Source organism: Rhineura floridana, chromosome 1 (genome assembly GCF_030035675.1).
Source record: "Rhineura floridana isolate rRhiFlo1 chromosome 1, rRhiFlo1.hap2, whole genome shotgun sequence".
Lineage (NCBI taxonomy): Eukaryota > Metazoa > Chordata > Lepidosauria > Squamata > Rhineuridae > Rhineura > Rhineura floridana.
Genome location: NC_084480.1, coordinates 160,186,746 through 160,212,199, shown reverse-complemented (window position 1 = coordinate 160,212,199; position 25,454 = coordinate 160,186,746). Strand labels below are relative to the sequence as shown.

At 45.3% G+C, this 25,454-nt stretch overlaps 1 protein-coding gene across 2 annotated transcripts in view; it reads right to left on the bottom strand.

Annotated features, from left to right (window-relative positions):
- Nucleotides 1-10,116: 10,116 nt before the first annotated feature.
- ODAD3 (outer dynein arm docking complex subunit 3) overlaps nt 10,117-25,454 on the bottom strand; it is a 37,275-nt gene continuing 21,937 nt past the window's right edge. Inside the window, exons 5-13 of one of the 2 annotated variants that reach the window (XM_061640327.1) lie at nt 21,744-21,845; nt 18,670-18,795; nt 16,746-16,868; nt 14,766-14,921; nt 13,067-13,227; nt 12,704-12,860; nt 12,068-12,223; nt 11,282-11,366; nt 10,117-10,341 (exon numbers count right to left, since the gene is read on the bottom strand). In XM_061640327.1, coding sequence (XP_061496311.1) covers nt 10,211-10,341; nt 11,282-11,366; nt 12,068-12,223; nt 12,704-12,860; nt 13,067-13,227; nt 14,766-14,921; nt 16,746-16,868; nt 18,670-18,795; nt 21,744-21,845 — 1,197 coding nt within the window. In that variant the 3' untranslated portion in view covers nt 10,117-10,210. The remainder of the gene's footprint in view (nt 10,342-11,281; nt 11,367-12,067; nt 12,224-12,703; nt 12,861-13,066; nt 13,228-14,765; nt 14,922-16,745; nt 16,869-18,669; nt 18,796-21,743; nt 21,846-25,454) is intronic. The other variant, XM_061640336.1, reaches the window with a different exon arrangement.

Here is a 25,454-nt window from a genome sequence, read left to right as displayed (position 1 = left end):
AGCATCTGATTGTCCTGATGCACAACCTATACTCTGGACAAGAGGCTACTGTGAGGACAGAATATGGAGAAAATGATCCGTTCCCAATCTGAAAGGGTGTCAGACAAGGGTGTATTTTATCACCCTGTTTGTTTAATCTGTATGCAGAACATATCATACGGAAAGCGGGATTGGACGAAGATGAAGGAGATGTGAACATTGGAGGGAGAAATATCAATAATTTGATATGCAGACAATACCATACTACTAGCAGAAATCAGTAATGATTTGAAACGAATGCTGATGAAAGTTAAAGAGGAAAGCACAAAAGCAGGACTACAGCTGAACATCAAGAAGACTAAAGTAATGACAACAAGATTTATGTAACTTTAAAGTTGACAATGAGGACATTGAACTTGTCAAGGGTTATCAATACCTTGGCATAGTCATTAACCAAAATGGAGAGAATAGTCAAGAAATCAGAAGAAGGCTAGGACTGGGGAGGGCAGCCATGAGAGAACTAGAAAAGATCCTCAAATGCCAAGATGTATCACTGAACACCAAAGTCAGGATCATTCAGACCATGGTATTCCCGATCTCTATGTATGGATGTGAAAGTTGGACAGTGAAAAAAGTGGGTAAGAGAATAATCAACTCATTTGAAATGTGGTGTTGGAGGAGAGCTTTACGGATACCATGGACTGTAAAAAAGACAAGTAATTGGGTGTTAGAACAGATTAAACCATAACTATCACTAGAAGCCAAAATGATGAAACTGAGGTTATCATACTTTGGACACATAATGAGAAGAAATGATTCACTAGAAAAGACAATAATGCTGGGAAAAACAGAAGAGAGTAGAAAAAGAGGAAGACCAAACAAGAGATGGATTAATTCCATAAAGGAAACCACAGACCAAGATCTGAACAGGGTGGTTCATGACAGTTGCTATTGGAGGTCACTGGTTCATAGGGTCACCATAAGTCGTAATTTGTGTATTTGTTTTTAATGTTTTTAATTGCTGTAAACCGCCCAGAGAGCTTCGGCTATGGGGCGGTATATAAATGTAATAAATAAATAAATAATCGACTTGAAGGCACATAACATCTAGTCTACGTGATGACTTTGTGTGTTACGTGATACCTGCCTGCCTGCATCTGACTGGCCAATGGCGAATATATGTTCTTCTAACACACTGCTGGAGTCTAGAATGCTGCCTGTATGGTACTGTATTAGGAAAGGCATGATGGGATCCATAGTTCAGCAACACCAGGAGAACAAAAGTTTAAGAATATTGGACTATATTACACCAGTCTTAGTCACTTGAGCATCAAATATATATTTTCTCTCGCACAGCCTCTGTTCGATTAGTGCGGCCTCTCCTAACTCAGTCTAGTTTTCCAATAGAGGCATGCATCAACAGTTGGATGCTGTTGCCTCCTTTCCATCCCTGTGTCATCAAGCATCTGTCCCAGATACTGCAGAAGCACTGGAGAGATCTAATCTCATCCAATCAGATCTAATCAGAAACTCTCCGACAGGATTCAGCTGACAGCTGCCACCAACGCTCCTGAACTGCTTGCAGCAAGACATATTTGAAACATAGTGCTGTTTTTTTTAAAAAAAATCCCTAACACCACCCCTCAACACAAAATGACACACTATGTGACCCACTGATTGCATGTTGTGTATTTTTAGCTGGTGAAACAATGTGTGTGTGTGATGGTCTGCTGACAATTTTTATGATGCAATTTATACTTGTATGATAATATATTGAAAATGGACTGCCTTCAAGTCAATCCCAACTTATGGCGACCCTATGAATAGGGTTTTCATGGTAAGCGGTATTCAGAGGGGGTTTACCATTGCCTTCTCTGAGGCTGAGAGGCAGTGACTGGCCCAAGGTCACCCAGGGAGCTTCATGGCTGTGTGGGGATTCGAACCCTGCTCTCCCAGATCGTAGTCCAACACTGTAACCACTACGCCACACTGGCTGTTGTTATAAGCTGCCCAGAGAACAATGGGTTGTTTCCAGTGCTTGTGCAATGGAACTTCCCCTCCTCTCCTCTTCCCTTCAGCCCCTGTGCAGCCTCAAAATCTGCTCTAGAGGGTTGAGGGACCCTAAGAAATAGATTTGGGGGGCATGCAGGCAGGGGTGTAGTCATTCAGAGTCACAGGGTTTTTTTAGACCCCTTACTTTTTGGGGAGCAGGGTCCCAGCCAAGTCCCTATGTATAAGCCAATCATCATGAAAGAGGATCCTGTTCTAAGAAGAGTTCTTATCCTTTTGTGCTGATTGGAGCCAATCAGAGTGATAGGTGAGTCAGGCACTGAGAAGACTACTCATTGGCTAGCACACACCCTCCCTTTTCATGCTGATTGGCTGCTAGGGATCTCTGTTGTAGTATAGTGACGATTCAGAGACAATACAGAGGGCAAGGGAGATGAGGGAGAATGGGAAAGGGGTGTGGCTGTGAATTGCCATGGTGTGAACTATCATGACGAGACTCTGCTCTTCTGAATTTTCCACTACACTACTGCATGCGGGGACAGGAGAGGAGGGTGAAGTCCCATTGCATGAGTGGAACTCTGAGTGTGCAGCATTGGATACAACCCAGTGTTATTGGATGGCCTATTGAAATGCCAAATAACAATAAATAGTCAAAGATAATCTAGCTGGTGAATAAGGCGCCGTAACAGACATATATTACTCTACCTCAGAACTGAGGAGGTAAATCTGAGAGTAGCACTAGCCAATAGCCATATAGGGCTTTAACTACAAACTAGCACCTTGAACTTAACATGGAAACAAACTGTTAACCATTAAAGCTCCTGAACCATTACTGTTTACTAGGCTTCTGGCAACTATGCCAGTCCACTTAAGCCAGTCCACTTCATCTCCTGCCCCAAACTCCAGATCAAAGTCCTGCCACAAGTCTTTATCTCGAGGCATCTTCTTCAGAACTAGCTGGCCTAGCCCACCCAGATTAGCAGAAAGAAATCTCTGTTCTCCCTCACCATTTCCAGTGTGAATCATGGCCCCAAACAGAGGCAGGTAACCCTCCCAGTGTCTCTTGCCCTTAAAATTCATAGGGTGCTGGGTGCCTCTCACTACTGGAATTGGCTCAGAGATTGCACCCATCATTGGAGATGGGTCCCACCCAGAGCTTGGAAAAGTTACTTTTTTGAACTACAACTCCCATCAGCCCCAGGCAGCATGGCCACTGGATTGGGCTGGTGGGAGTTGTAGTTCAAAAAAGTAACTTTTCCAAGCTCTGGTCCCACCCTATAAGACTATTATGAGGCACCCAAGGGGCAAAGTCAACTGGGGATTTTATCTCACCCATCTCTCCAGGCGCTGGGAGCTCCTCTTGTACTTGCACTCCCATCTCAGGCTTCTCCTCCTGCACTTTTTCTTGCACAGCCATTTCTCCAGGTGCTGATATCTCATGATGATATCATCCTGTTCTCAGAGTGGCAAACTAGATGCCCACAGGAAGCCTGCAAGCAGGAACTGAGTACAACTGCACTCTCCCTACTTATGATTCTCCAGCAACTCTGACAGTGGGAGTAGAATATAGTAACTGTGGTCACTGATAGATTTATCCTCCATAATTTGTCCAATCCTCTTTTAAAGCCACTCAAGTTAAAAAGATAAAATAAAATTTTATTTTTAGGCTGCCTATCTGGCCGAATGAACGGCCACTCTAGGCGGCGTACATAATTAAAATTAAAAAACAACATATAAATACAATATTAATAACAATCTTCAATAATCACCCAACCCCCATCTGTACATTGTAAACTAAAACTATTGAGAAATCTTGTATGCCCGCTGAAACAACCAAGTTTTTAGTCCTTGGCGGAAGCTTACCAGGGAGGGGGCATGGCGAAGTTCATATGGCAGAGAGTTCCAGAGAGTGGGGGCCACAACCGAGAACGCCCTCTCTCTGGTCTGCACCAGTCTAGCGGGACCGAGAGAAGGTCTTGTGAGGCTGATCTCGTCAGGCGGCATGTTTGGTGATGCTGGAGGCGCTCCTTTAGATAGACTGGACCGACACCGTATAGGGCTTTAAAGGTTAGCACCAACACCTTGAATTGGGCTCGGTAAACAACTGGTAGCCAGTGCAGGTCTTTTAGCACTGGAGTGATGTGGGCCCGGCGGCGGCTGTTCTTCATCAACCGTGCTGCCGCATTATGTACCAGTTGTAATTTCCGAACCGTCTTCAAGGGTAGCCCAACGTAGAGCGCATTACAGTAGTCTAAGCGAGACCAGGGCATGCACCACCCGTGGGAGTAGATGGACCGGAAGGTAGGGTCGCAGCCTCTGTATCAGATGTAATTGATACCAAGCTGTCCGGCTCACTGCCGACACCTGAGCCTCCATGGACAGCTGGGAGTCAAGAATGACCCCGAGGCTGTGAACCTGGTCCTTCAGGGGCAATCTAACCCCATTCAGCACCAGGTCAGTATCTCCTACCATTCTCCCACAAGCAGTACCTCGGTCTTGTCAGGGTTCAGCTTCAGCCTGTTACCTCCCATCCATCCACTTACGGATTCCAGGCACTTGGAAATAGCATCCACAGCCAACTCCGGTGAGCACTTAAATGAGAGATAGAGCTGAGTGTCATCCACATATTGATGGCACTGCAACCCAAATCTCCTGATGATGGCCCCCAGCGGCTTTACATAGATGTTAAATAGCATGGGAGAGAGGATAGAGCCCTGTGGCACACCACAATTAAGAGGCCACGGGTCTGAAACCTCCTCTCCCAATGCCACTCTCTGGTGCCTGTCAGAGAGATAGGAACGGAACCACCGTAAAACAGTGCCCCCAATTCCCATTCCCCCCAGGCGATCCAGAAGGATACCGTGGTCAACGGTATCGAAAGCCGCTGAGAGATCCAGGAGGACAAGGAAGGAGTGTTCTCCCCTATCCAACGCTCTCCTCAAATCATCCACCAGAGCAACCAAGGCTGTTTCAGTTCCATGTCCAGTCCTGAAGCCCGATTGGAATGGATCTAGGTAATCAGTTTCCTCCAAGTGTGTCTGTAACTGCTTGGCCACCACACGTTCAATCACCTTGCCCAGAAATGGTAAATTGGAGACTGGGCGAAAGTTGTTTAAATCTTGGGGATCCAAGGAGGGTTTTTTCAAGATGGGCTTTATTACCGCCTCCTTGAGGGCAGATGGCAATGCACCCTCTTCCAAGGAAGCATTTACCACCGCCTTAATCCCTTCGCTCAGTCTCTCTTTACAGCCCATAATGAGCCATGTGGGGCAAGGATCAAACAAACAAGTAGTCGGTCTAACAGTAGAGAGCACCTTGTCCACTTCCTCAGAGGGAAGAGGCTGAAACCGATCCCACCGGACTGGACTGCAACTGATCGCCTCTGGCCCACTTCCTGTATCCACGGCGAACGGAATCGAGCTCTTCAGGCGATCGATTTTATCAGCAAAATGTTTTGCAAATGCGTCACAGGAGGCTTTAGAGTGCTCCATGGGTTCCTGGGCAACTGGACCGACCAGGCTCCGGACCACTTGGAACAACCTCCTGGGACAACATTCTGCGGATGCAATAGAGGCAGCAAAGAAGCCCCTCTTTGCTGCCTTTGTTGCCACTTGGTAGGTCGCTATCGCATCTCTAACCAGTGTCCGATCGTCTTCAGAGTGAGATTTCCGCCACCGGCGCTCTAGTCGTCTCACCTCCTGCCTCAAGCCCCGCAAACGTGGTGTATACCACGGTGCGGTTTGAGTTCTATTCAGGGGGAGAGGACGTTTCGGAGCCACCCGGTCTATTGGTTGGTGGCCATCGCTACATCTTGTGGGATCAATTCCAGCTACACTATGCACTATGTGAAGAAGTACTTCATTTTGTCTATCCTGAGTCTTCCAGCATTCCACTTCCTTGGATGGCCCCGAATTCACATTTTATGGGAGAGGGAAAACAACTTCTTCATATCCACTTTCTCTAAACCTTACATAATCTTATACACCTCTATCACTGTTTTTCTAATGTAAAAAGCAAATAACTTTTCCTTATAGAGGAGTCGCTCCATCCCCTTGATCATTTTTGGTTGCACTTTTCTGGATCTTTTCCAACTCTACAATATTCTTTTTGAGATGAGGTGACCAGAACTGTACACAAAATTCCAAGTGTGGTCTTATCATAGGTTTGTATAACACCGTTATAACATTGGCATTTTTATTTTCAATCCCCTAATGATCCCCAACATGGGATTAATTTTTTTCACATCTGCCACACACTGGGTTAACATCTTCATTGAGCTATCCAGTATGACTCCAAGGTCTCATTTGTTGTTAGTCACCACCAGTTAATTTGAATATGCAAATATCTCCCTTACAGAACTATCATAATGTTTGAATTGATCCTAGAATAGCATAGGCCGTGAATGTAATAAACATTGTTCTCTAAATAATCATACACACACCTGGTGCAAAGCAATCAAAGATTATACCATTTTGCAGCTGGTTATCAAAGGATTTGCCTACTAAACCGGAACAGGGTAGTATCAATTCCTCCTCACTTTTTTCCTGACAAATTATATTCTGATATTCTAGAGAAAATAAGTGTTTTTGGATGTTAGACACCATCCAGAACATTTGGGACAATTTAAGATTTATTTTCTGAAATGTTAATTGGTTTTGGGCTGCATAAACAGAGCTATAGTTTCCAGGTCGAGGGAAGTAATAGTCCCACTATATTCTGCATTAGTCAGGCCTCATCTGGAATACTGCGTTCAGTTCTGGGCGCCTCATTTTAAGAAAGATATAGACAAGTTAGAGCGGGTTCAGAAGAGGGCGACGAGGATGATAGCCGGTATGGAGAACAAGTCTCATGAGGAAAGGTTGAAGGAACTTGGCATGTTCAGTCTGGTGAAGAGAAGGCTGAGGGGTGACATGATTGCACTCTTTAAGTACCTGAAGGTCTGTCACATAGAGGAGGGTACAGATTTGTTCTCTGCTGCCCCAGAGGGTAGGACTAGGTCTAATGGTTTTAAGTTGCAGGAGCGTAGATTCAGATTGGACATTAGAAGGAACTTCTTGACAGTAAGGGCGGTTCGGCAATGGAACCGACTGCCTAGGGAGGTGGTGGGATCCCCTTCGCTGGATGTCTTCAAGCAGAGGCTGGACAGCTATCTGCGGGAGATGCTCTAGCTGTGGATTTCCTGCTGTGAGCAGGGGGTTGGACTCGATGGCCTACAAGGCCCCTTCCAACTCTAGCATTCTATGATTTACAGAAGGTGCACATTCATTTTCTCCTTTTTTTAGGACAAAGATCCAATCTAAGTTTATTACTCCGTTTTAGAAAGAGTGCCAGAACTGCTCAGTACATACGAGATAGCAGTGTGAATCTAGGATAGCCAGGAGGTCTTTGAAGGCATATACAACCACCATATGGATCTTCCCCAAGCCAAAAATTTCATGCCAGGGAACCAAGCAGCAGAAGCAAAACATAGTCATGTCCCTTAGATTTGTATGCCTGTAGTTATTCCTCAGTGCTGGGTCACCCCAGTGCCTGTGGTTTTTAAAATACCAAGGACCAAACTAGATGCAATAGGGAGTGGCCATGTTTGCTGTTCATGTGTCTACCTGTTCACATATAAACATAGGAGCCCAATATTTATAGAAGTGAAGGAAGCTGAACCCTCCCTTGCCTTACCTTGCTGTACAGCATCCCTTGAAACACTTTCTTCCCTAGTCTCTGAGACGTGGACTGGCAGAAAGGTGCCTCAGCAACTGAGGAGGAGGAGTTGCAGTGGGATGAGGTTAAGGCTCCCTGCACATGTGTGCCTGGTTTGGAATTAAAAAAGAGAGACTGTCCTCTGGGAGTGAACAACAAATATGGCTATCCCCTGAAAGGCCAAGTTTGGCCCTCAGTGCTTCTTTAGTGTTTTCTTGTGGCAACAGAGCAGGAGAGGAAAGTTATGCACCAGGGCCTAAGAAGCTAGAAGGCAACAGAACACAGCGCATGTTCCCAGGAGGAAACTGGTTGAAATACATTTTCAGGTATCTTAGGGCAGGAGTCTTCCATCTTTTCAGAGTTGGAACCCAACATCAATCTCAACCTTAAACAGAGGACAGAGCTACATTTTTTAAATGTGTATGTCTCTCTCCTTGGTCTTTTGCTGGGTGTATCTGTACCACAGACAAACTGGTTGCATAAGACATCTTATTTGATCTTCCTGGACATTGTGTGTATTTGGGGTGGGTGGTGTGCAACAGAAATCTCAAACAGAATTCTTAGCACTTTTGTTCTTCTCCCCTCAGTCTACTTGTCTTTTTTAAAAAAGTGTTGTGGGGCCACTAGCAAAACACAACTTAAGGATACGATGCCATTTGGAGATCCCAGCCTGCTAGTTAGAGACTAAAAAGCCTTAGGACAACCTCCAAGGCTAGACTAATCCCTGCACTAAGCATACCTCAGAATAGAACCTTGCTGGCTGTGGTCATTATCAGTGGGATTAGAGCTTGGAAAAGTTACTTTTTTTGAACTACAACTCCCATCAGCCCAATCCAGTGGCCATGCTGGCTGGGGCTGATGGGAGTTGTAGTTCAATAAAGTAACTTTTCCAAGCTCTGGATTTTACATTCTGCAGGGCTGACCTGCTGTTAGAATTTTCCACAACACAGAACAAGATGGTTATTCTTTAATTACATGCTTGTGGGAGGGATCTGAAGGAGGAAATCATCTTGGCCAGGAGTTGCCAACCTGGTGCTCTCCAGATGTTGGGGGACTACAGTGCCCATCATTCCTGCCTGCTGGACAGTATCTGGAGGGCCACAGGTTCCCTGTCCCTACTCTTGGCCATCTTTTTTGGCATGATGTGCTCTTTATAGTGAGGGAATAGAGGCGGAGGAAGAGTCTGTACCAAGGATCTGTAACCAGAATCAACTATGCACATGACACAAATCTACATGACTCGGCTTCTTTTGTGCAATTTATTTTGCTTCCACAATTAAACTTAGGACTGGGGGGGAAAGGCTGGAACTAGATGGGCTGCAGCATGTCTTGACAAAGAAAGATCAGCCATGATGAGGGAGGACTAAGGAGCTGTGCAGAACATTGAATTTCATGCCCCCCCTCTGCCTTCTGAAATGGCTACATTTTAAAACATTTATGTGTAGAAATAAAAGCCAGAAAATTGAATATAAAGAAAATGATGCAACAGCTGAGGAGTTTAGGATGCCAAATTTACCCTGAACAATGAACTTGCAATGAACACAGGCTTCCTTACCCCATGGCACGTTTCAGGCATGGGATCTGCAGGACCAAGGAAGACTGCCTACCATTGAGAATTTGCTTGCAACACAAACAAACCTGGCTCAAGGCCAGTCAGAAGAGGAAGTGCGCCATGTGGATTAGAGAAATGTGGGGTCTCACAATACAGTTCATCTTGTGGCTCACTGGTCCCTTAATTCAGCATTGCTCAGGGTATGTGACTGACTGAAATGAAAACCATGCACTTGGGATCTGGAATGGCCACTGACAGTCAGTTAGCAGTTAACCAGATTGGTCCCTCAGGATCCAGGTTAACATCAACTAACCAGGCTGAGCTTCACAGAAATGTTTTTTTTTTCTTTTGAGCTGTGCCCAGCAGAATCAAAAAGTTAAGCCTGTGAACTGCTTCTTGGTTTTTGGAGTTCTGGGTCCGTCACTGAATACAATCCACATCATCCCTGGCAAAAGCACAGAAATAGGGACAACTCAGCCGGAACAGGGTTTATTACATCATACACAGCAAGACAGCACTTGGTGACCCCACTCTATCTCAGAGTGTGACTGACTCTGAGCCCCTAGAACCAAGAACTCCATCTTGTTATGCAAAGACTAGGAGGATGATTGTGGCTAGGATGGAGAGGATCAGTCAAACCAAGGGCATAGTGGGGATCTCTCTGCTCAGGGTTTACAGATTGTAGATTTGCTTCGAGATGGGCAAGGTGCATCTTCCTTTCTGAAAGAGCCAGCCCCCCACCCCCACCCACTGAAGGGCAGGAGCTATGCACTGGTCCTTGTTTGCTCTGCACTGAGATGGGGAACAGATCCACAAAAGGGTCATACTTCTCTTTTCCTAGGCCTGCTGCAGACTTGACAGAAAAGAAGCGTGGAACTGGCTCACACAGAACGCCACTGGCTAGGAGGCACCTTTAATACCCAAGGACTTTGGAGCTCAGCAGGATCTGGAGAAGGTAGGACTGCTCAGATGTAGTCACAGCTTCCCATCCTTCTTTCTGTAGCGGGTCCGACGTTTGGTCTTGGAATCTATTATTTGCTGGGATTGACGCTTCAGGGCTGCGCGTGTCACCACATCAGCATCATCCTCTCCACTGTCCTCCTCATCTGTGAAGAGACCAAAGAGTTTGTAGTGCTACAAGGGCATGGGACCATAAGGCTAATGGGCCAAGCACCTGCACCATGACGGGACTAGCATCATAACCAAGGCCGTGGCTATGGAGAAAGGCTGCCTGGTAACAAGCCCACAGCCAGGAATCTACAGAATACATGAGTCTTGCACACATTCTACAACTGTGGTATCACAAAGGGAAACAGATGTGTGTCAATGCCCCATAGCCATGTGCTCAAGATCACCGATGCTGTATGCAGAGAAGACCTGCAGCACACAGCTTGCACCTACAACTGCTAACTACAAAAGAGCTCAGAGCAGGTTAGGGCTCGGGCTGTGTGCACTCTGTGCGACAGAAAATAAAAATTCTGTGCCCAGGCAGTGGAAATTCTGGGTAAAGTGGAAAAAGGTGAATTCTGCAACCTGCATAAAGTATGTATATTTGCTCTTGTTTTGCGTAACTTATTTTGCATTTTGTAAAACTTATATTGCTAGTTATAGAAAGGCTAAAAACACAGAATTCCTTCCCTCACCACTGAAAAGCCACTTCTCTGGGGTTTCAGAAATTTTAGCAGGCATTATACACATGTATTAAAAGCTTTTCCCACCCAAAAGGGTTAGCCGCTTGCTCTTCAAAACAAGCCATTTTTTAAAAACTGGAAGCTGAATTCTATGTCCATAAGCACATTTTGGGCCCCCATGGCTCCAACCAAAAGGAGTCCACAGCCATGGGGAGGCAGTAGCCTCAAGCTTCCTGTGCATGGCTTTGCACTGCACTTATCACAGTAGATGAAGTCCTCAGCTACCAGCTACAGAACACAGAAGTAGACAGGAGGGCCAACAGCGCTTGCCTTCAGTGAAAGATCTTGCTATGAAACATGGTTCTGTTCCATGGCCACATCTTGGAAAACGTGCATACCTTCTTCTAAGACTCACCATAATACATGTCTGGCTTCTGTGCGATGGGCAGTTTGACCCTGGTGTTGTAGGCAGGCAGCCTTCTCTCAAGTTTAGAATGGAACTGCAACAACACAGGATAGAGGTTAGATTGGGACTGTGGGGAAGAAGGTGGGGGTGACTCATTTCCTTGTGCATTAGGGCAAAGCCTTGCAGAACTGGTAGCCCAGCAATTCTGGCCTGACTTAAAATTTATTGTTTGTTTTCATAACTTTGAATGGGTAATGTTTTGCCTAAAGTGTCACCTGATGGGGTCAGGAATTTAACAGAAGAATCTTAATGTCTGTCAATAACTGGAATGCTGTCTTAATGGCTGAGAAATTTCTGTTCTCTGAGTTCAGAATACCAGGGCTTTGAGAATGTGACACTTCTCAGAGCTAAAGAGAAGGGCAAAGAAAGAGCTTGGAGCCAGTTTGAATTTAGGCAGGGCTAGGATAGAGCAAGAGCAGAGGGTGTCTAGCTGAAGTTAGGCAAAACAGAAGTGTGTCCTAAGAGGCACAAGTTGCTCTCTTTGGAGACCCAATGCAGAATTTGCACCTGCACTGACTGCCTTAGGAGTCTACTCCCCAAAAGCTCTGCTTGTATATTTGGAAATAAAGCAAATATTAGAAAAATAAGAGTGCCCTTTTATCCAAAGAAAGCTAAACCCTGTAGTTCCCTATGGATCATCACTGCCCGGTGAATTGGGGATACCTGTGTAGAATCCCAACACAGGTGACTGAAGAGACAAATCAGTCTGGGCCCCTCAGCCTGATCTGGACCCACCTCCACTTCTTCAATTCTCCGCAGAAGTTCCTTCTTGTCTCGGTCCTTAAGGGAATCCATCAGGAATAGCAATTTCTCCTCTGTTTGGGCCAGGAGGTCAAGTATATAGTCATTTGCTTTCTCATTCAATTCAGTAGAAGCAAAGCGGCTATCTTCCTAGGGAGAAAAATAGATACTAGCATCTGGCACAGTGGGGAAACTTAATACCTTGCTGGAACAGCTATTTGCCCAGGATCTCCAAGAAAGAGAACCGGGGTAGAACCCAGAAGTCCAACTTCCCAGTTGCCCCTATTTTAAGCCAACATTTTCAGAGAGAATAGAACCCAGGAGTCCTGCCTCATAGCTCCTCCTATAACCATTAGTCTCTCCTGCTTTCTCCTCCCCCCCGCCCCCAGACTTCACTCCTGTTCTCCCCTATGGAGAGCCTCAAGCTGTCCCAGACTTTGGCATAGGGGCAGGGAACAGCTCAGTGGTGGTGACAAGTAGTGCAGATTGTTGGAATCCTCTGTGCCAGTCTGCACTCAGGTTATAGGAAAGCTTTTAATTATTATATTGATTGTGCCAGTCACTGGGTGTGTGAGGGCTGGGTGGAAGGTGGCTGCAGCAGAGTGAAGACATACTCAGCTGAGCACTCACCAGTTTGATGTGCTGCACTTTGGAGGCCATATGTTCCACTCCAGCCTTAGCACTGAGCAGAACCCGGTTCACCTTATCCAGGTCTGCCTGGGTTGCATCACGCCTCTTCTCTTCTTTCTGCAGGTGGTCATGTAACTCCTTCCTGAGGTTCTGGGCCCTGGGACAGGAGAGATGGTAAAGCAGGTCCCACAAGAGAACCCTGGAGACCCAGCTTCTAGTTCTCATTGCTCTACCTACTACATGCTCCTTCAAAGTGGGTGACAGGAAGCAGGGAACGGCACTCTGTGTGGCTGATGGCAAGCATGTGTCCTTGCAGGTGTAGAGCCTGTAGCCCAAGTTATGCAAGCTGAGGACCCAACTTACCCCACTTTCCGAGCCTCTCCTGAGTACTTGGTGTGCTCCAGTTCATGCAGTAATGCATCTCTCTCCTCTTTAAGTCGTATCAGGGATTCTTCATTCTCATCCTTCATTTCCTCCAGTTGCTTGCAGGTTTCTTCTTGAGCCAGGAAGGCAGCTACAACATCCTGTCAAGAGATCACAGGAACTGACAAAGTATCAGAGCCAAATCAACCCGGCCCCTGCCCACTCTACATGCAGACATGAGGCAGCAGCGGACCAGCAGGATCCACACAGCTCTGAGGCAAGCCTGCAGATCTTATTGATCATATCTGTCATGTTTGTCTCCTACAATACACAGCAGAAAGAGTTACAATACAAAAGCCACCATGGGCAGCAATACCTCCTAGCTCTGCAACCTTCTGGGCTGAATGGGTTCAATTAATCCAACCCTGCCACAACCATGTCCTCCCCAATCCTTCAGCATTACTGGAAAAGATCCAGATTTCATGCCCTTGGCCGTTTGCCCTCTAGGAATCCTCTGTGCTATCCCAGTGGGTGGTTGTCTGCAGGTCTGGCTCTTGCCAGGAAGCAACAATTGATTGTGCATAGATAGTTTGGCTATGAGCTTGAGCCTCATTCTGGCACAGCAGCATTCCTGCTGGGGACATGGTGTGGCAGACCTGGCTGTGGGTGGGGGTGGGCATCTGGTTGCCCTAGAAATGATTTTATTACCAGTTTCAGTGGAGGGTATTTTGGGAAAGGACAGATGGAGGATCTGGCCCCAAATAAACATCGTGAGCCCAAGCAGCAGCTGACACATGGAGAGCAGAGCATGGTGTGCTGTCACACATGAATGCTAGTGCCCTGAGCAACCACTGACTTGTGGCGTCAGCAGGGAACAGTCATGGGATGTGCTGGAGCTGCTGCAAAACTGGGGTGAGAAGGTGCAGTTCAATACCAGTTGTGCTATTTGGTTGTCTAACTTGAGAGATCATCTCACACCTCACTTTTATTTGATGCCTGCTGTTCTCTTCCTGTTGAGTTAGCCTGCGGGGCCACAAGATGCACAACATCCCCCACCCCCTCAGGAACATTTCCTCTTTAAAAGAAAATTAGGCAAGGACTGTACAGTGGCATATTCTGCACTTACTTTATTTCTATTTTATTGGACACCTTTGGGATACTCTGCAAATTCCACAGTGATAAAACAGACCCCACCTCCCACAACAATGGCCAGCTTCTCTTTTTGAATTCAGGGGTACAAAGAGAAAAGGCACTCAGAAGACAAGATCTGTGGGATGTCTTTTACAGAACCCATAACATTGTCGCAATATTTTCTCCTTTTTCGCCTGGAATAGCTATGCAGCTCAGTCCTATGCATGTTTTCTCAGAAGTGAGTCCCCTCAAATTTGATGGAGCTTGTCTCCCAGAAAGTACATACAGAACTGCAGCCTCAGTGCCAAACTGGGCTTACTGATATTCTCAGAATATGTTATCAGTGAAGGTGAGGCAGGTCATATGCATCCATGGTAGCCTCAAATCTGACCTGATCTGCGTTAACTAATGCTGATGGCTGCATGGATCTCTGACTGGGGAGCCAGAAATGTTTTACTCTAGAAAGAGACTGGGAAGGTGGGTTTAACTGTGATCTAATGTTACCTTCTCTCAGCTAAGGAGCTAACATGGAAGGAGTCTGAGAGGAGACAGAGGGCAAAGTTCTTACCTGAGCGTCAGTGACACCAGTGGCTGCTCGGATCTTGTCAAAGCCCTCTGTTGCAGTTAACATGGCTTGTTTATTTTTCAGGATAGTTGTCTTTTTGAGCTGGGGCTCTTTGAGCAGTTCTTCAGCCCCAAACGGGACACGGTCCTTCTGAGACTGCTGAAACAGATAAAGCACACCTGTACAAGGTATTTGTGGCCCAACAGCCGGTGCAGGAATGGCTCCCATTTGGTTTGAGCCTGGCCAGTTTTTTTTAAAAAAATCTACTAATCTCACATTTAACTGTATGTTGAACTGGTTAGATTACTATTTTCAAATTTAGTGACTAACACTTCTTTACTATCTCCCCTTTACAACTGTAAAGCGCAGGACAGCTGGTGGGGACCAGAAGACTGTTGATGATATTCTCCCCCGCACAGAAGATATCACCTAGCCAAAGAGGAGTTAAAATGGTTGCGTGTGGAGGAAAATCAAGAAGGGCCAGAGGACTCTTTGAATGCAACACTGGCTGGCAATATGTGAAAGGGGCTCTGGGTGATCAAAGCACAGAGCTTAAAAATTATCTAGTCTGGCCCTCTCCCCTGGCAGGATCCTCTGTGTATTTAGTCACATCCACATTAGCCCCTACCACATTTTCAGATTAGTCAGCTCACCCCAATTAACACTTGCCACAGGAGGGAGTAAATGAAGTGATCCCCCATAATACGGCAGTGTAAAATTGCCAACTGCTACTAGCCGTACTTATTTTTTTCTTATCTGGAGGTGGAGTTCAGCCAGGTTTTGACAGCATGAATGAAAAATCATCCATGAGAAACTTTGATATTGATGGAAGAGGAAACAGCAGGGGTGGGGAGGGATTCATAGTGGGACCCTTGGCCTCTAAGGGCTTAAAACAGGCACTGAATGGTCTGTGCTTCAACTGGATAATTAAATAACCCTAAACAAATGGGTCTAGGAATTTCCATAGCCAAGGTTTGAGTTCAGTTACCAAATCTGATGGCTAGTGTTGAAGGACCAAAACAACAGTGAGGCTGTAATTCTTTACCCCACCCCTTTGAAAGAAATGGATCCTTGTTCAGATGCCTGGTTGACAAACAATAGGTTGGGGGGGGAACCAATGGCCCTCTAGATGTTGTTGGACTCCAGCCTCTATCAGACCCAGCTAGCATAGTCAATGGCCAGGAATGATGCAAGCTGCAGTCCAGTAACATTTGGAGGACCAGGAGGTTCCCCATCCCTGGATTAAAATCTGCTTCAATGTTGTCCTTTTAAAGCTCATCAGGAACCATATTAGAATGTTTTACTATAGCATCCCTCTGACAGCTCATAGGCAGTGTATATATTTTGCAATTTCACACATATACAGCAAAAAAAATGTGTTTGGTAGAGGGGGCAGAATATAGCATTATAATAATCTTGGCTTTTATTTTAAAATACAAGACATTTCTAAATCTTATGACTAAGAAAAAAGGTTCACTGGCAAATCCTGGGAAAACCCAGGTTAGTATTTGTACGTGAGGGGGCAGGTTGTGGAGTGCTCAGCAGGATTTCCAGTGGTTAGAGGGCATGGGAGACTTGGAGCTCCTCTCCCCTACCCTTGGCAATGACCTGTCATACTGTATGTAAATTAAGCAAATTAATTTACTGTATGTAAATTAAGCAAATGAATGAAAATGTGCTTAACTCATATTATCAGTGAGGATCACATAATTCCTCCTTTCTTGGTTACAGAATTTTAAAAGCACATTCAGCTTTCGTTGTTCACCTGTTCCTAGTGCAGCTGCTTGCCCATTCTGGTGTTTTTAGATCTTTAGCTAATCCAAAATCAAGAACTTCTGAAATTTAAAGTCTTGCTGTTAATGTCAGGACAAACAGAAGCTAACTAACAGGCAACATATATTTGGCCAATACCCGGTCTGAAGGCAGAGAACCAGCTTAGGGAATGTCAATCACTTAATGGAGAGCAGAAGGTCCTATAAGTACCCGTCTTTCTGCACGCTCATTCTGCACTCTTTTTTCCTCAGTCAGCTTCTTCAGCTCCTTCAGCTTCTTATCACGGAGTTTCCGTTCTCGGTAGATGCTTTCTTCCTGGGTCAGGAGCTGCGCCTGCATTGTGAGGGGAAGAGGAGGTGACCTACTCTCCCATCCTTATCTCTAAAGAGGGATGTACTGTGAGCACCTCTGTGTTTAAAAGACCTGTTTTCGGACAGCCAAATAGGCCTACTGATGTGGTAAGAAACCAATCTCAGTGTCTCAGAGAGCTCCAGATTATCCAGTTCCCTAAGGAACCCTTGCTGGTGCTCTCATCTAACCTAATCAACACTAGATCATAACCAGAGTTGCAGGTTTAACCCTTCCTCATTGCATACTGTTTTCCTGATGGAAATCTGCCCCAGTTGCTGTTTGACCCATTAAGGAAAAATTATGGGTTCCACAAGCAAGAGAGACCCAGTTCACACATCACATTAAAGCACAGTTTGAAATAAACAATGGCTTAAGGTAAACAATCAGTGTGCTCATGCACACTGCTGAAAATGTGGGCACCTTGCTACTCCTCCACTCATCTGGCTGGCTTCATGTTATGTGTAAATCTGTGCTTGTGTTTACTTCCCCCAAACAAACAAAGAACAGTAAGCCAAGGCTTACTGCATGTGCTTTGGGTGAAACTAACTAGAAAAGCTGTTTTGCACATAACCCAAAACCTCCTCTGGTTTGTTTCCTCCTCAGCACACTGAAGGAAGGAGCAGGGGAGGAGTGAAGTGCATGTTCACATTAAACCATATTCTGGAAGTGACACATGAACCAGGCTAAGGGTTTGTTATCTGGTACATTAATGAGGATCTCAATTCTTATTTTATTTGTTTTAAATTAGAGTTCTAGCTAATATGCTTGCTTAAAAAGCTTGAAAATGTCTTCAGAACAAGTCCCCAGTTATCTGAAAGCCTGAACTGTAAAACTGGAATAAAATATGTGAAATAAAGTATATGCATGCAAATAGAATTAATTTGCAAAATGGATGACGACTGCAGACAGCCTGTAAAAAGGATCTCCTTACAGAGGAAGGTCATGTAATATGATTATGCATTTTCAGCATTTACATACTACATACTGTCCACAAAAACCATTGCAATGCAGTCAGTAAAACCACCCAATGAAAGTAATGTAACACTTAAAGGAAATTAGAAAAACATAAAATCAACAGAGCAATGCTACATTTCCAGTACTGTAACATCATATTATCATATGATCATATTATCACATGCCGCCCTGGGTTCCTGCTGGGAGGAAGGGCGGCATATAAATCAAATAATAAATGAAATAAATAAATAATAAAAATCTAGAGTGGACTTACTATACCTTAAGTTTGGGACAAGAGATATGCTGTGACTAGACGATGGAAGCTCATTATGGACGTAAACATTTGTGCCTCCAGGGAAAGAGAATTTCACAGCCAGGGTGGAACTGTTGGAAAGGCCCTCCTCTGAGTCCCCACACAACTGTTGCTCGTGGGATGAAAAGCGCCCCTTCAGCCGACCTCAAGGCTCAGACAGGCTGGTAAGGACAGAGGTACTCCCAACATATATCTAGGTCTCAAGCCATTGAGGGTCTCTCCTGTAGCATCTCTTGGTATCTGAACACCCTTTCTCCCACATTCTTTTGGCATTATAGTACCTCCCATCCTCACTGCCTTTTTACCACATAATCCCCAATATTACCTTTAGTACCTACTATACCCTGCTTGCTTGTTTGGACCCTCTGCCCAATAACCTATTGCACCTGGTACTGGGTCACTGTGGACCTGTTTTATTCAGATCCTAAAGTACAGCTGCAATGCTGAATGGAGCAGTTCCACAACATGTATGTATTGTTACATCATCCTGTATCTAACACTGTGGTGACGCCCTACCCTAGCTGCATCACGAGCATGTTGTGCATCAGAGTTCACACTTTCCAGATCCTTGAGTTCATGGCGCAGGCGTAAAATCTCAGCTTCCAGGGCATCCAGCTTGTTCTGGAAGTGTAGGCTCTCCTCCTAGAAAAGGGATTAAGGGTCCCAGAATGGGTTGCGGAGCAAACAGCTTTGATGCCTCACACCTACAGAACACAAATTCCTGAAGACATGCAACTCCCTCAGTGGCTCCTAACCCAGAGCTTTACTCATTGGGCTTCTAGGACTAGCTCCCAATCTGCAGATCAAAACCCCCTTAGTTACTGCAAATTGAGTGGCAACATGGTAACAAGTGATATAAAGCATCTCCCTGTCTCCAAGATGGTAGGAAATAGGCTAAAGTTGGGTACCGCCTCTCAGCAACCACCTCACTGCACAGGGGTGGGGCACCTATGCCTTGTACCCTGCAGGCTCTCTCCATCGACCCACTGGTCTCTTCTGCCAGGCCTTGCCCATTCTCTTCAGCCCCTCCCCATTCACAGCCCCATTGCCTCCACTGCTCAGCTATTTCTGCTAATCAACTGGGGGAGGAAGAAGATTGTGGGGATTTCAACTGACTGGCAGAAAACAGTTGAGGGACAAGGAAGGGTGTGTGTGGCTGCTATTCACTCTCTCTCTGCACTGACAGCTCCCCAAGTTTCCATGCTGTGTTAGTATGTAACATGGAAATATAGTGAGCAGTTCACTGTGGATTGTATCCTAATCTTACTCACCCATTGAAGTTAATGGACATGGCTAGACATAGTGTTGCTCTAGGCTCTTACTGTAAGAAAGGGCAGGATATAAATCTAATAAATAAATAAATAATGTAAGATCATTAATTTCAATGGGTCTACTCTGAGTAGGACTTAGTTGGGTACAACCCTCTGTTTTTATGCTAGGTGCTGAGAAAGAGAAGCAGTGCGGAATAGCAGAGTGCAGGGACAAGGATCTGGGAGACCAGTTCAACCCCCCACTCATCCATGTTGTCATCATCATCATCATCGTCATTTATAATCTGCCTGGCAACCAAAAGTCCCAGGGCAGATTACAACAATTTTAAAATATTACATTAAAAACAATTTAAAAACAACCTAAAATCCCAAAATAGGGCAGGTCCTGCAAACATATGTCTCAGGCAGAGCTGGGTAGTTACAAAAAATGAATTACTTGTAATTTATTACTTTTCTGAGAAACAAGTGGGTAATTTCTTTACATTTTGATTGTATTGGAACGAGGAGTAATTTGATTACTTTTGAGGAGTAATTGTAACATTTCCAGCATTACTTTTGGGCATTACTTGGGGGGGGGAGCAGGGGAAGTCTTCTGCTCCTCTGATTTGTGGATGACAATCATGTGTCTCAAACTGGGCTTCTGTGCAGCATTGCTCTTCCCTCGTGCTCTGTGGGTGGGGAGGAAGTGGAGAGCAAGACAGGGGTGCAGTGGAGAAAACAATTGTTTAAAAAAATGGACGGTGGTGAAGAAGAATGGAGTGGAGGGAGAAAGGAGCCAGAAGACAAGAACATGGATAAAGGAGGAGAAGGAGGCAGCAGCAGAATGGAGATAAAGAACTGTGGAGGTGAAAGATGACTCTGTGTTTGCGTGTGTGTTAATACTGTGTTTGCACTTGGCATGCAAAGCAGCCTCTCCTGCCTCCCTGGCTACTTTGCTGCATTTGCATTTTGCATCTCAGGGGAAAATGTTTGCTCGGGTGGGTGTCCCTTAGTTGGTGGCAGGGCAGGGTCCGGGAGGTGGTTAAGGGAGAGAGATGATGCTGGCTGGGGGGGGGGGGTTGCACTTGGTTTGACATGCAAAGATCTGAGTAGTGGCCTCGGCCTCCCTCCCCACCTCCCTTACTAGCGGAGAGACCACCACTGCTATCTTATGGATAAAAAGAATTATTCTACTACCTCTGTATGTGTTTATTTTTAATGTTGTTTTAGGGAACTTCGTGTACAGCAGCCAAGGCCAGCAGCTTGTAGGCACTCTAGTTTTTTTAAAGTAACTTAAGTGTAATTGTAGTGATTACTTTTAAGTAACAGTAAAGTAATCAATTCTTTTCAGAACAATTGTAATGGTAATGGTAATTCATTCCTTTTTGGGGCTACGTAACAGTAATTGTAATTTATTCCTTTTAAAAAGTAATCTTCCAAGCTCTGGTCTCAGGTGTCAAAGGTAGAGGTGTGTCTTCAGCATTCACCTAAAACTCTACAGTATAGCGAAGCTGCCAGATGCATCTTGTTGGGGAGGGAGTTCTACAACTTAGGGACTGCCACAGAAAATGTCCTCTCCCGGGCGACTCCCCCAAGCTTCCGAGGGTTGTGGAACTACCAAAAGGGCCCTCTCTGCTGATCTCAACACCCGAGAGCAGGTCTGTAGGAAAGGAGGTGGTCTTTCAGGTATTTGGGACCTCAGTAATTTAGGGCTTTAAACACTATCATGAGCACCTTAAAATGGGCCTAGAAACAAACTGGCAGCCCCAGCCACTAATCTGGCTGCTGTATTTGGACAGTGGAAGTTTCTGAATCACCTTCAAGGGCAGTCCCACATATTGTAATAATGCAATCTGATTGGATGGAGAATGGAGTACTGTGGCGAAGTCATCTCTATCCAAAAGAGTCAGAAGCTGAGGAACCAGCCTGAGCTGGAAAAAGGCACTCCTAGCACTGAGGCCACCTGAGCCACCAGTGACAATGTTGGATCCAGGAGTACCCCCAAGCTGTGGACCTGCTCCTTCAAGGGGAGTGCAACTTTGTCCTGAACAGGCCATCTCCCCACCTCCTGGACATGAGAACTCTGGACACACAAGACCTGTCTGGTTGCAAGGATAAGATAAGGAGGGGAAGCACCATGTATGCCACCTTGAGCTCCTTAGAGGAAAGGTGGTATATAAATGGAACAAACAAAGAGTGTGGATAGATGGGAGGTTAATGTGTGGATGGATGAGGTGCATATAAGGCTATGGCCCACCTACAGCTGGCATGCAGTCCCTGGAACATTACTGATGAAGGAATATGGGCCTTGGGCTGTCTTAGAGTGTGCATGCATCTCACCTGCATATGTGCTTTTAGCTTCTGATACATGCCAGTGATACGTTCAGCCTCTTCAGTTTTAAATCGGGCCTTTTCCAGGCGGTTCTCCAGAGTTCGCAGAGTCTGGTTGGAAAGAACAGCAATCTGCAGGGTGAAGAACCTCCAAAAACACATTCAGTTCAAAGATGTCCTTTTTCCAACTTACAGCTACAGGGATGCAAGCTTCTCATGTTGCTCTATAAATGGAAATGGACTGCCTTCAAGTCGATCCCGACTTATGGCTACCCTAAGAATAGGGTTTTCATGGTAAGAGGTATTCAGAGGGGGTTTCCCATTGCCTCCCTCTGAGGCTAGTCCTCCCCAGCTAGTAGGGCCTGCTCAGCTTGCCACAGCTGCACAAGCCAGCCCCTTCCTTGTCCGCAACTGCCAGCTGGGGGGCCACTGGGCTCCTTGGGACTATGCAGCTTGCCCACGGCTGCACAGGTGGCAGGGCACGTAACCCCTAAGCCACTCACTATGGGGTGATCTTTAGCTGGCCCTTGACACCCAGGAGACACGAGCAGAGATTTGAACTTGCAGACTCTGGACTCCCAGCCAGGCTCTCCTCCCCACTGTGCTATACAGGGCCTCTGTATTCAGTAGTCTGATCTTTCCTTTCCTATGTCCTTCAGGTTGCTCTATGACCCACTGGGAATTTTCCCAATGACTTTCTGAGTTGTGGAGAATTTTCAATTTAAAATGGTAGTTGCTCCATTGTGACAGAAGAAGGAAGAGACAAATCTGGCACATTGCTAGCTTGGAAAATGCTGGTATAGCTCAGCCAGCAAAGGAGAATAGTATTATCTACGCTAGAGGTTGCCAACCTTTGGGACCAGTGGGCATATTTTGAATTTTGAGAGAGTACTAAGGGTGCCAATCACATGACTTCTGTGAGGGGTATGGTGTAACATAGAATTAGAGAGAGTAATATCATTACTGCTTCTCCCCCCATTGCCTCCGGAGAACCACATGTTCATCATGGGAAGTTAGCTATGTCCTGCTGTTCCTGATTGTGAAGATACAACTGTTAAAGAGACAATAACCCTGTTTTCCCCAGTGCCAATCCTAAAGCTGCTATCCTGTACCCACTGACGTGGCAGTAAGCCCCACGAAACACAAAGAGACTTACTTCTGAAGTAGGCACATATACCAATGTACTATAAATTAACTGGGCAGTGAATTCTTCATGAGTGCCTAGACATCAGCTCCTGCACAGCAAGAGACATGTCTAAGCCTCTTTGCAAAGTTCTCATATTTTGCATTTGCCATTTGGGGAGGGGATTCTTTGACATCCACCCATGCTTATTATGTAGTAGTATTTGCAGAAAATAACATCTAGGGAGTATCTGATCTCAGATGAACCCACCACAGAAAAGATGAATCTTGGTTCCTAGGAAAAAAAGGACAACTAAGGAGATGCTGCTAGCAAAGCAGGAAGACAGAAGGACTACTAGCTCTTTAGGACCCCAGGATTCCTACTGCCTAGTGACCTGGTTTCTGACCCTCCGGTCAGAGAGCTTGAAGACTGGATTTTGCACAGAGTTTTATTCCAGAGGTTAGCACAGGAACATAGCATCAAAGCATACTGGGCATGAATCAGGACACAGACCACCGGGAGATGCAACTAGGCTTGTGGAAGCAATGGAAAGTTGTCACAACACCCAAAGACACTCCAAATAAAAGAGAGAGGGTGGGCACACTACTTGCATGAGCAAAATCTAGCACTTTCCAGTCTTTGAAGCAAGCCGGAGACTTCTCCTGGGAAAAGAGGATGATTTCTCAAGTTGTAACCGTCCCTTCTGCTGTCTACGTGACCTTGGGGAAATTGTCAGATCTGACTCTGAGAGAGACCCCTTCCTTATATCTCTGGAATATTCCAGCAGATTTATTAACATGTGGCTGCTCAACACATAAGTCTGGTCTAGCTGCCGATGAAGCCAGACTATATTCTTCACTTTCCATCTCAGGTGATGGGGGGCTGCTGAGGCCTTCCTTAGCAGAAACACTAACAGACACTGGGCACAGGGCTGACAGGGTTCTCAGGAAGCTCTGTGGTCTCATCAGACTCTTCCCCAATATCTGCAACCCCCTCCCCATTCTCCCAATCCTGCCAAATGTTTTCCAAGGGGCTCATGACACCTGGTGTCCAAAGAATTCTCTAATCAATCACAGTTCCACTTTCATTCTTTACCCAAATGACACTGACAGATTGAAGCCAGGCTGGCTCATTTCGCAGAAATTGCTTAGAAGGATACCTGCCCATTTTACTTCTGAACTTTCTTTCTAGGAGGGTGAAAAACCTACTTTTTTAAACAAATGAAAGTTCAGAGTCTGGCTACCCCTGCATGGGAGTACCAATGAAGGATGTTGTGGGTGCCATGGTACTTGCATTGGCAACTCCTGATCTGCACTGTGCAAGAGCTCTCATAGCATTCATCCACAAACCAAGCATAAGGACCGAGGGCCCAAGAATTTGATTTAACACAACCACCCTCTTCCTACTTCTTTAATTCCTCAAACATATTTTATTTGAGTAATCAGAATACATTGCAACTCCTACCCTTTCTCACGCACATTTGGAATATCTCTTCTGTCTGTTATGCAAGTGGTGGATTGGTAACTTTGGGCAAAACCTTTGTCAAGATGCCTGGGATCTGGCTGGTTCCAATTTCTCATTTTTTGATTTATTTAGCTCCAACAGGTGCTAAGCATTAGCTGATGTATAACCAAATGTGCAAAATGATGTCTGAAGCTCTTTTATGAGAGGATGAGATACTGAAAAACCAGTCTCTCTCGAAAGATATTAAATACCAATAAAAGTACTTGAGATTGTTTAAAACAAATATACGCTGCTGTTTTCTACTTTTTCAAACATTAATGTTAAACAACCTATTGTGCCATTATACACTGTACCAATTGATGTGCTCTTATTAATATTTAAATCTGATAACATACTAAGTAATATTTGCACATAGCTACAAAATGATTAACATCTTTAATATTAATTGCATCCGATGGATGATTTTTGCCTTCTTTTTCAAGAATGATGGTTTTTTCAAATGACCACACAACTTTTCTCTTGTAGATAAAAATGTAACACACATTGACACACACGTGTCGCTGCAGAACATGCTAATCCTTGATCTGCCATACCAAATCAAACAATTGTTTTGTCTAACCCAGCACTGTCTTCTCTGCCTTGCAGATAAGCTTCTTCAACCTTATTATTCAAGACCTGTTGTACAGAAGATGCCAGGAACTGAACCTGAGAGCTTACATAATAATAATAATAAAATAATAAAATTTTATTTATGAGTCGCCTATCTGGCCGAATGAACGGCCACTCTAGGCGACGTACATAACACAGTAAAATACAATATAAAAACCAATGAGGACCACAATCAATAATTAATCTAAACACCACCCTTCCAGTTAATAACAGCATTAAAAGCTAATCTACCCCAGAGATCCCGTAGGCCTGCCTGAACAGCCAGGTCTTCAAGGCCCGGCGGAAACCTATCAGGGAGGGGGCATGGCGAAGATCGAAAGGAAGGGAATTCCAGAGGGTGGGGGCCACAATCGAAAATGCCCTCTCTCTGGTCCACACCAGCCTAGCTATTTTAACTGGTGGGACCGAGAGAAGGTCTTGTATGGCTGATCTCGTCGGGCGGGATAATTGGTGACGCTGGAGGC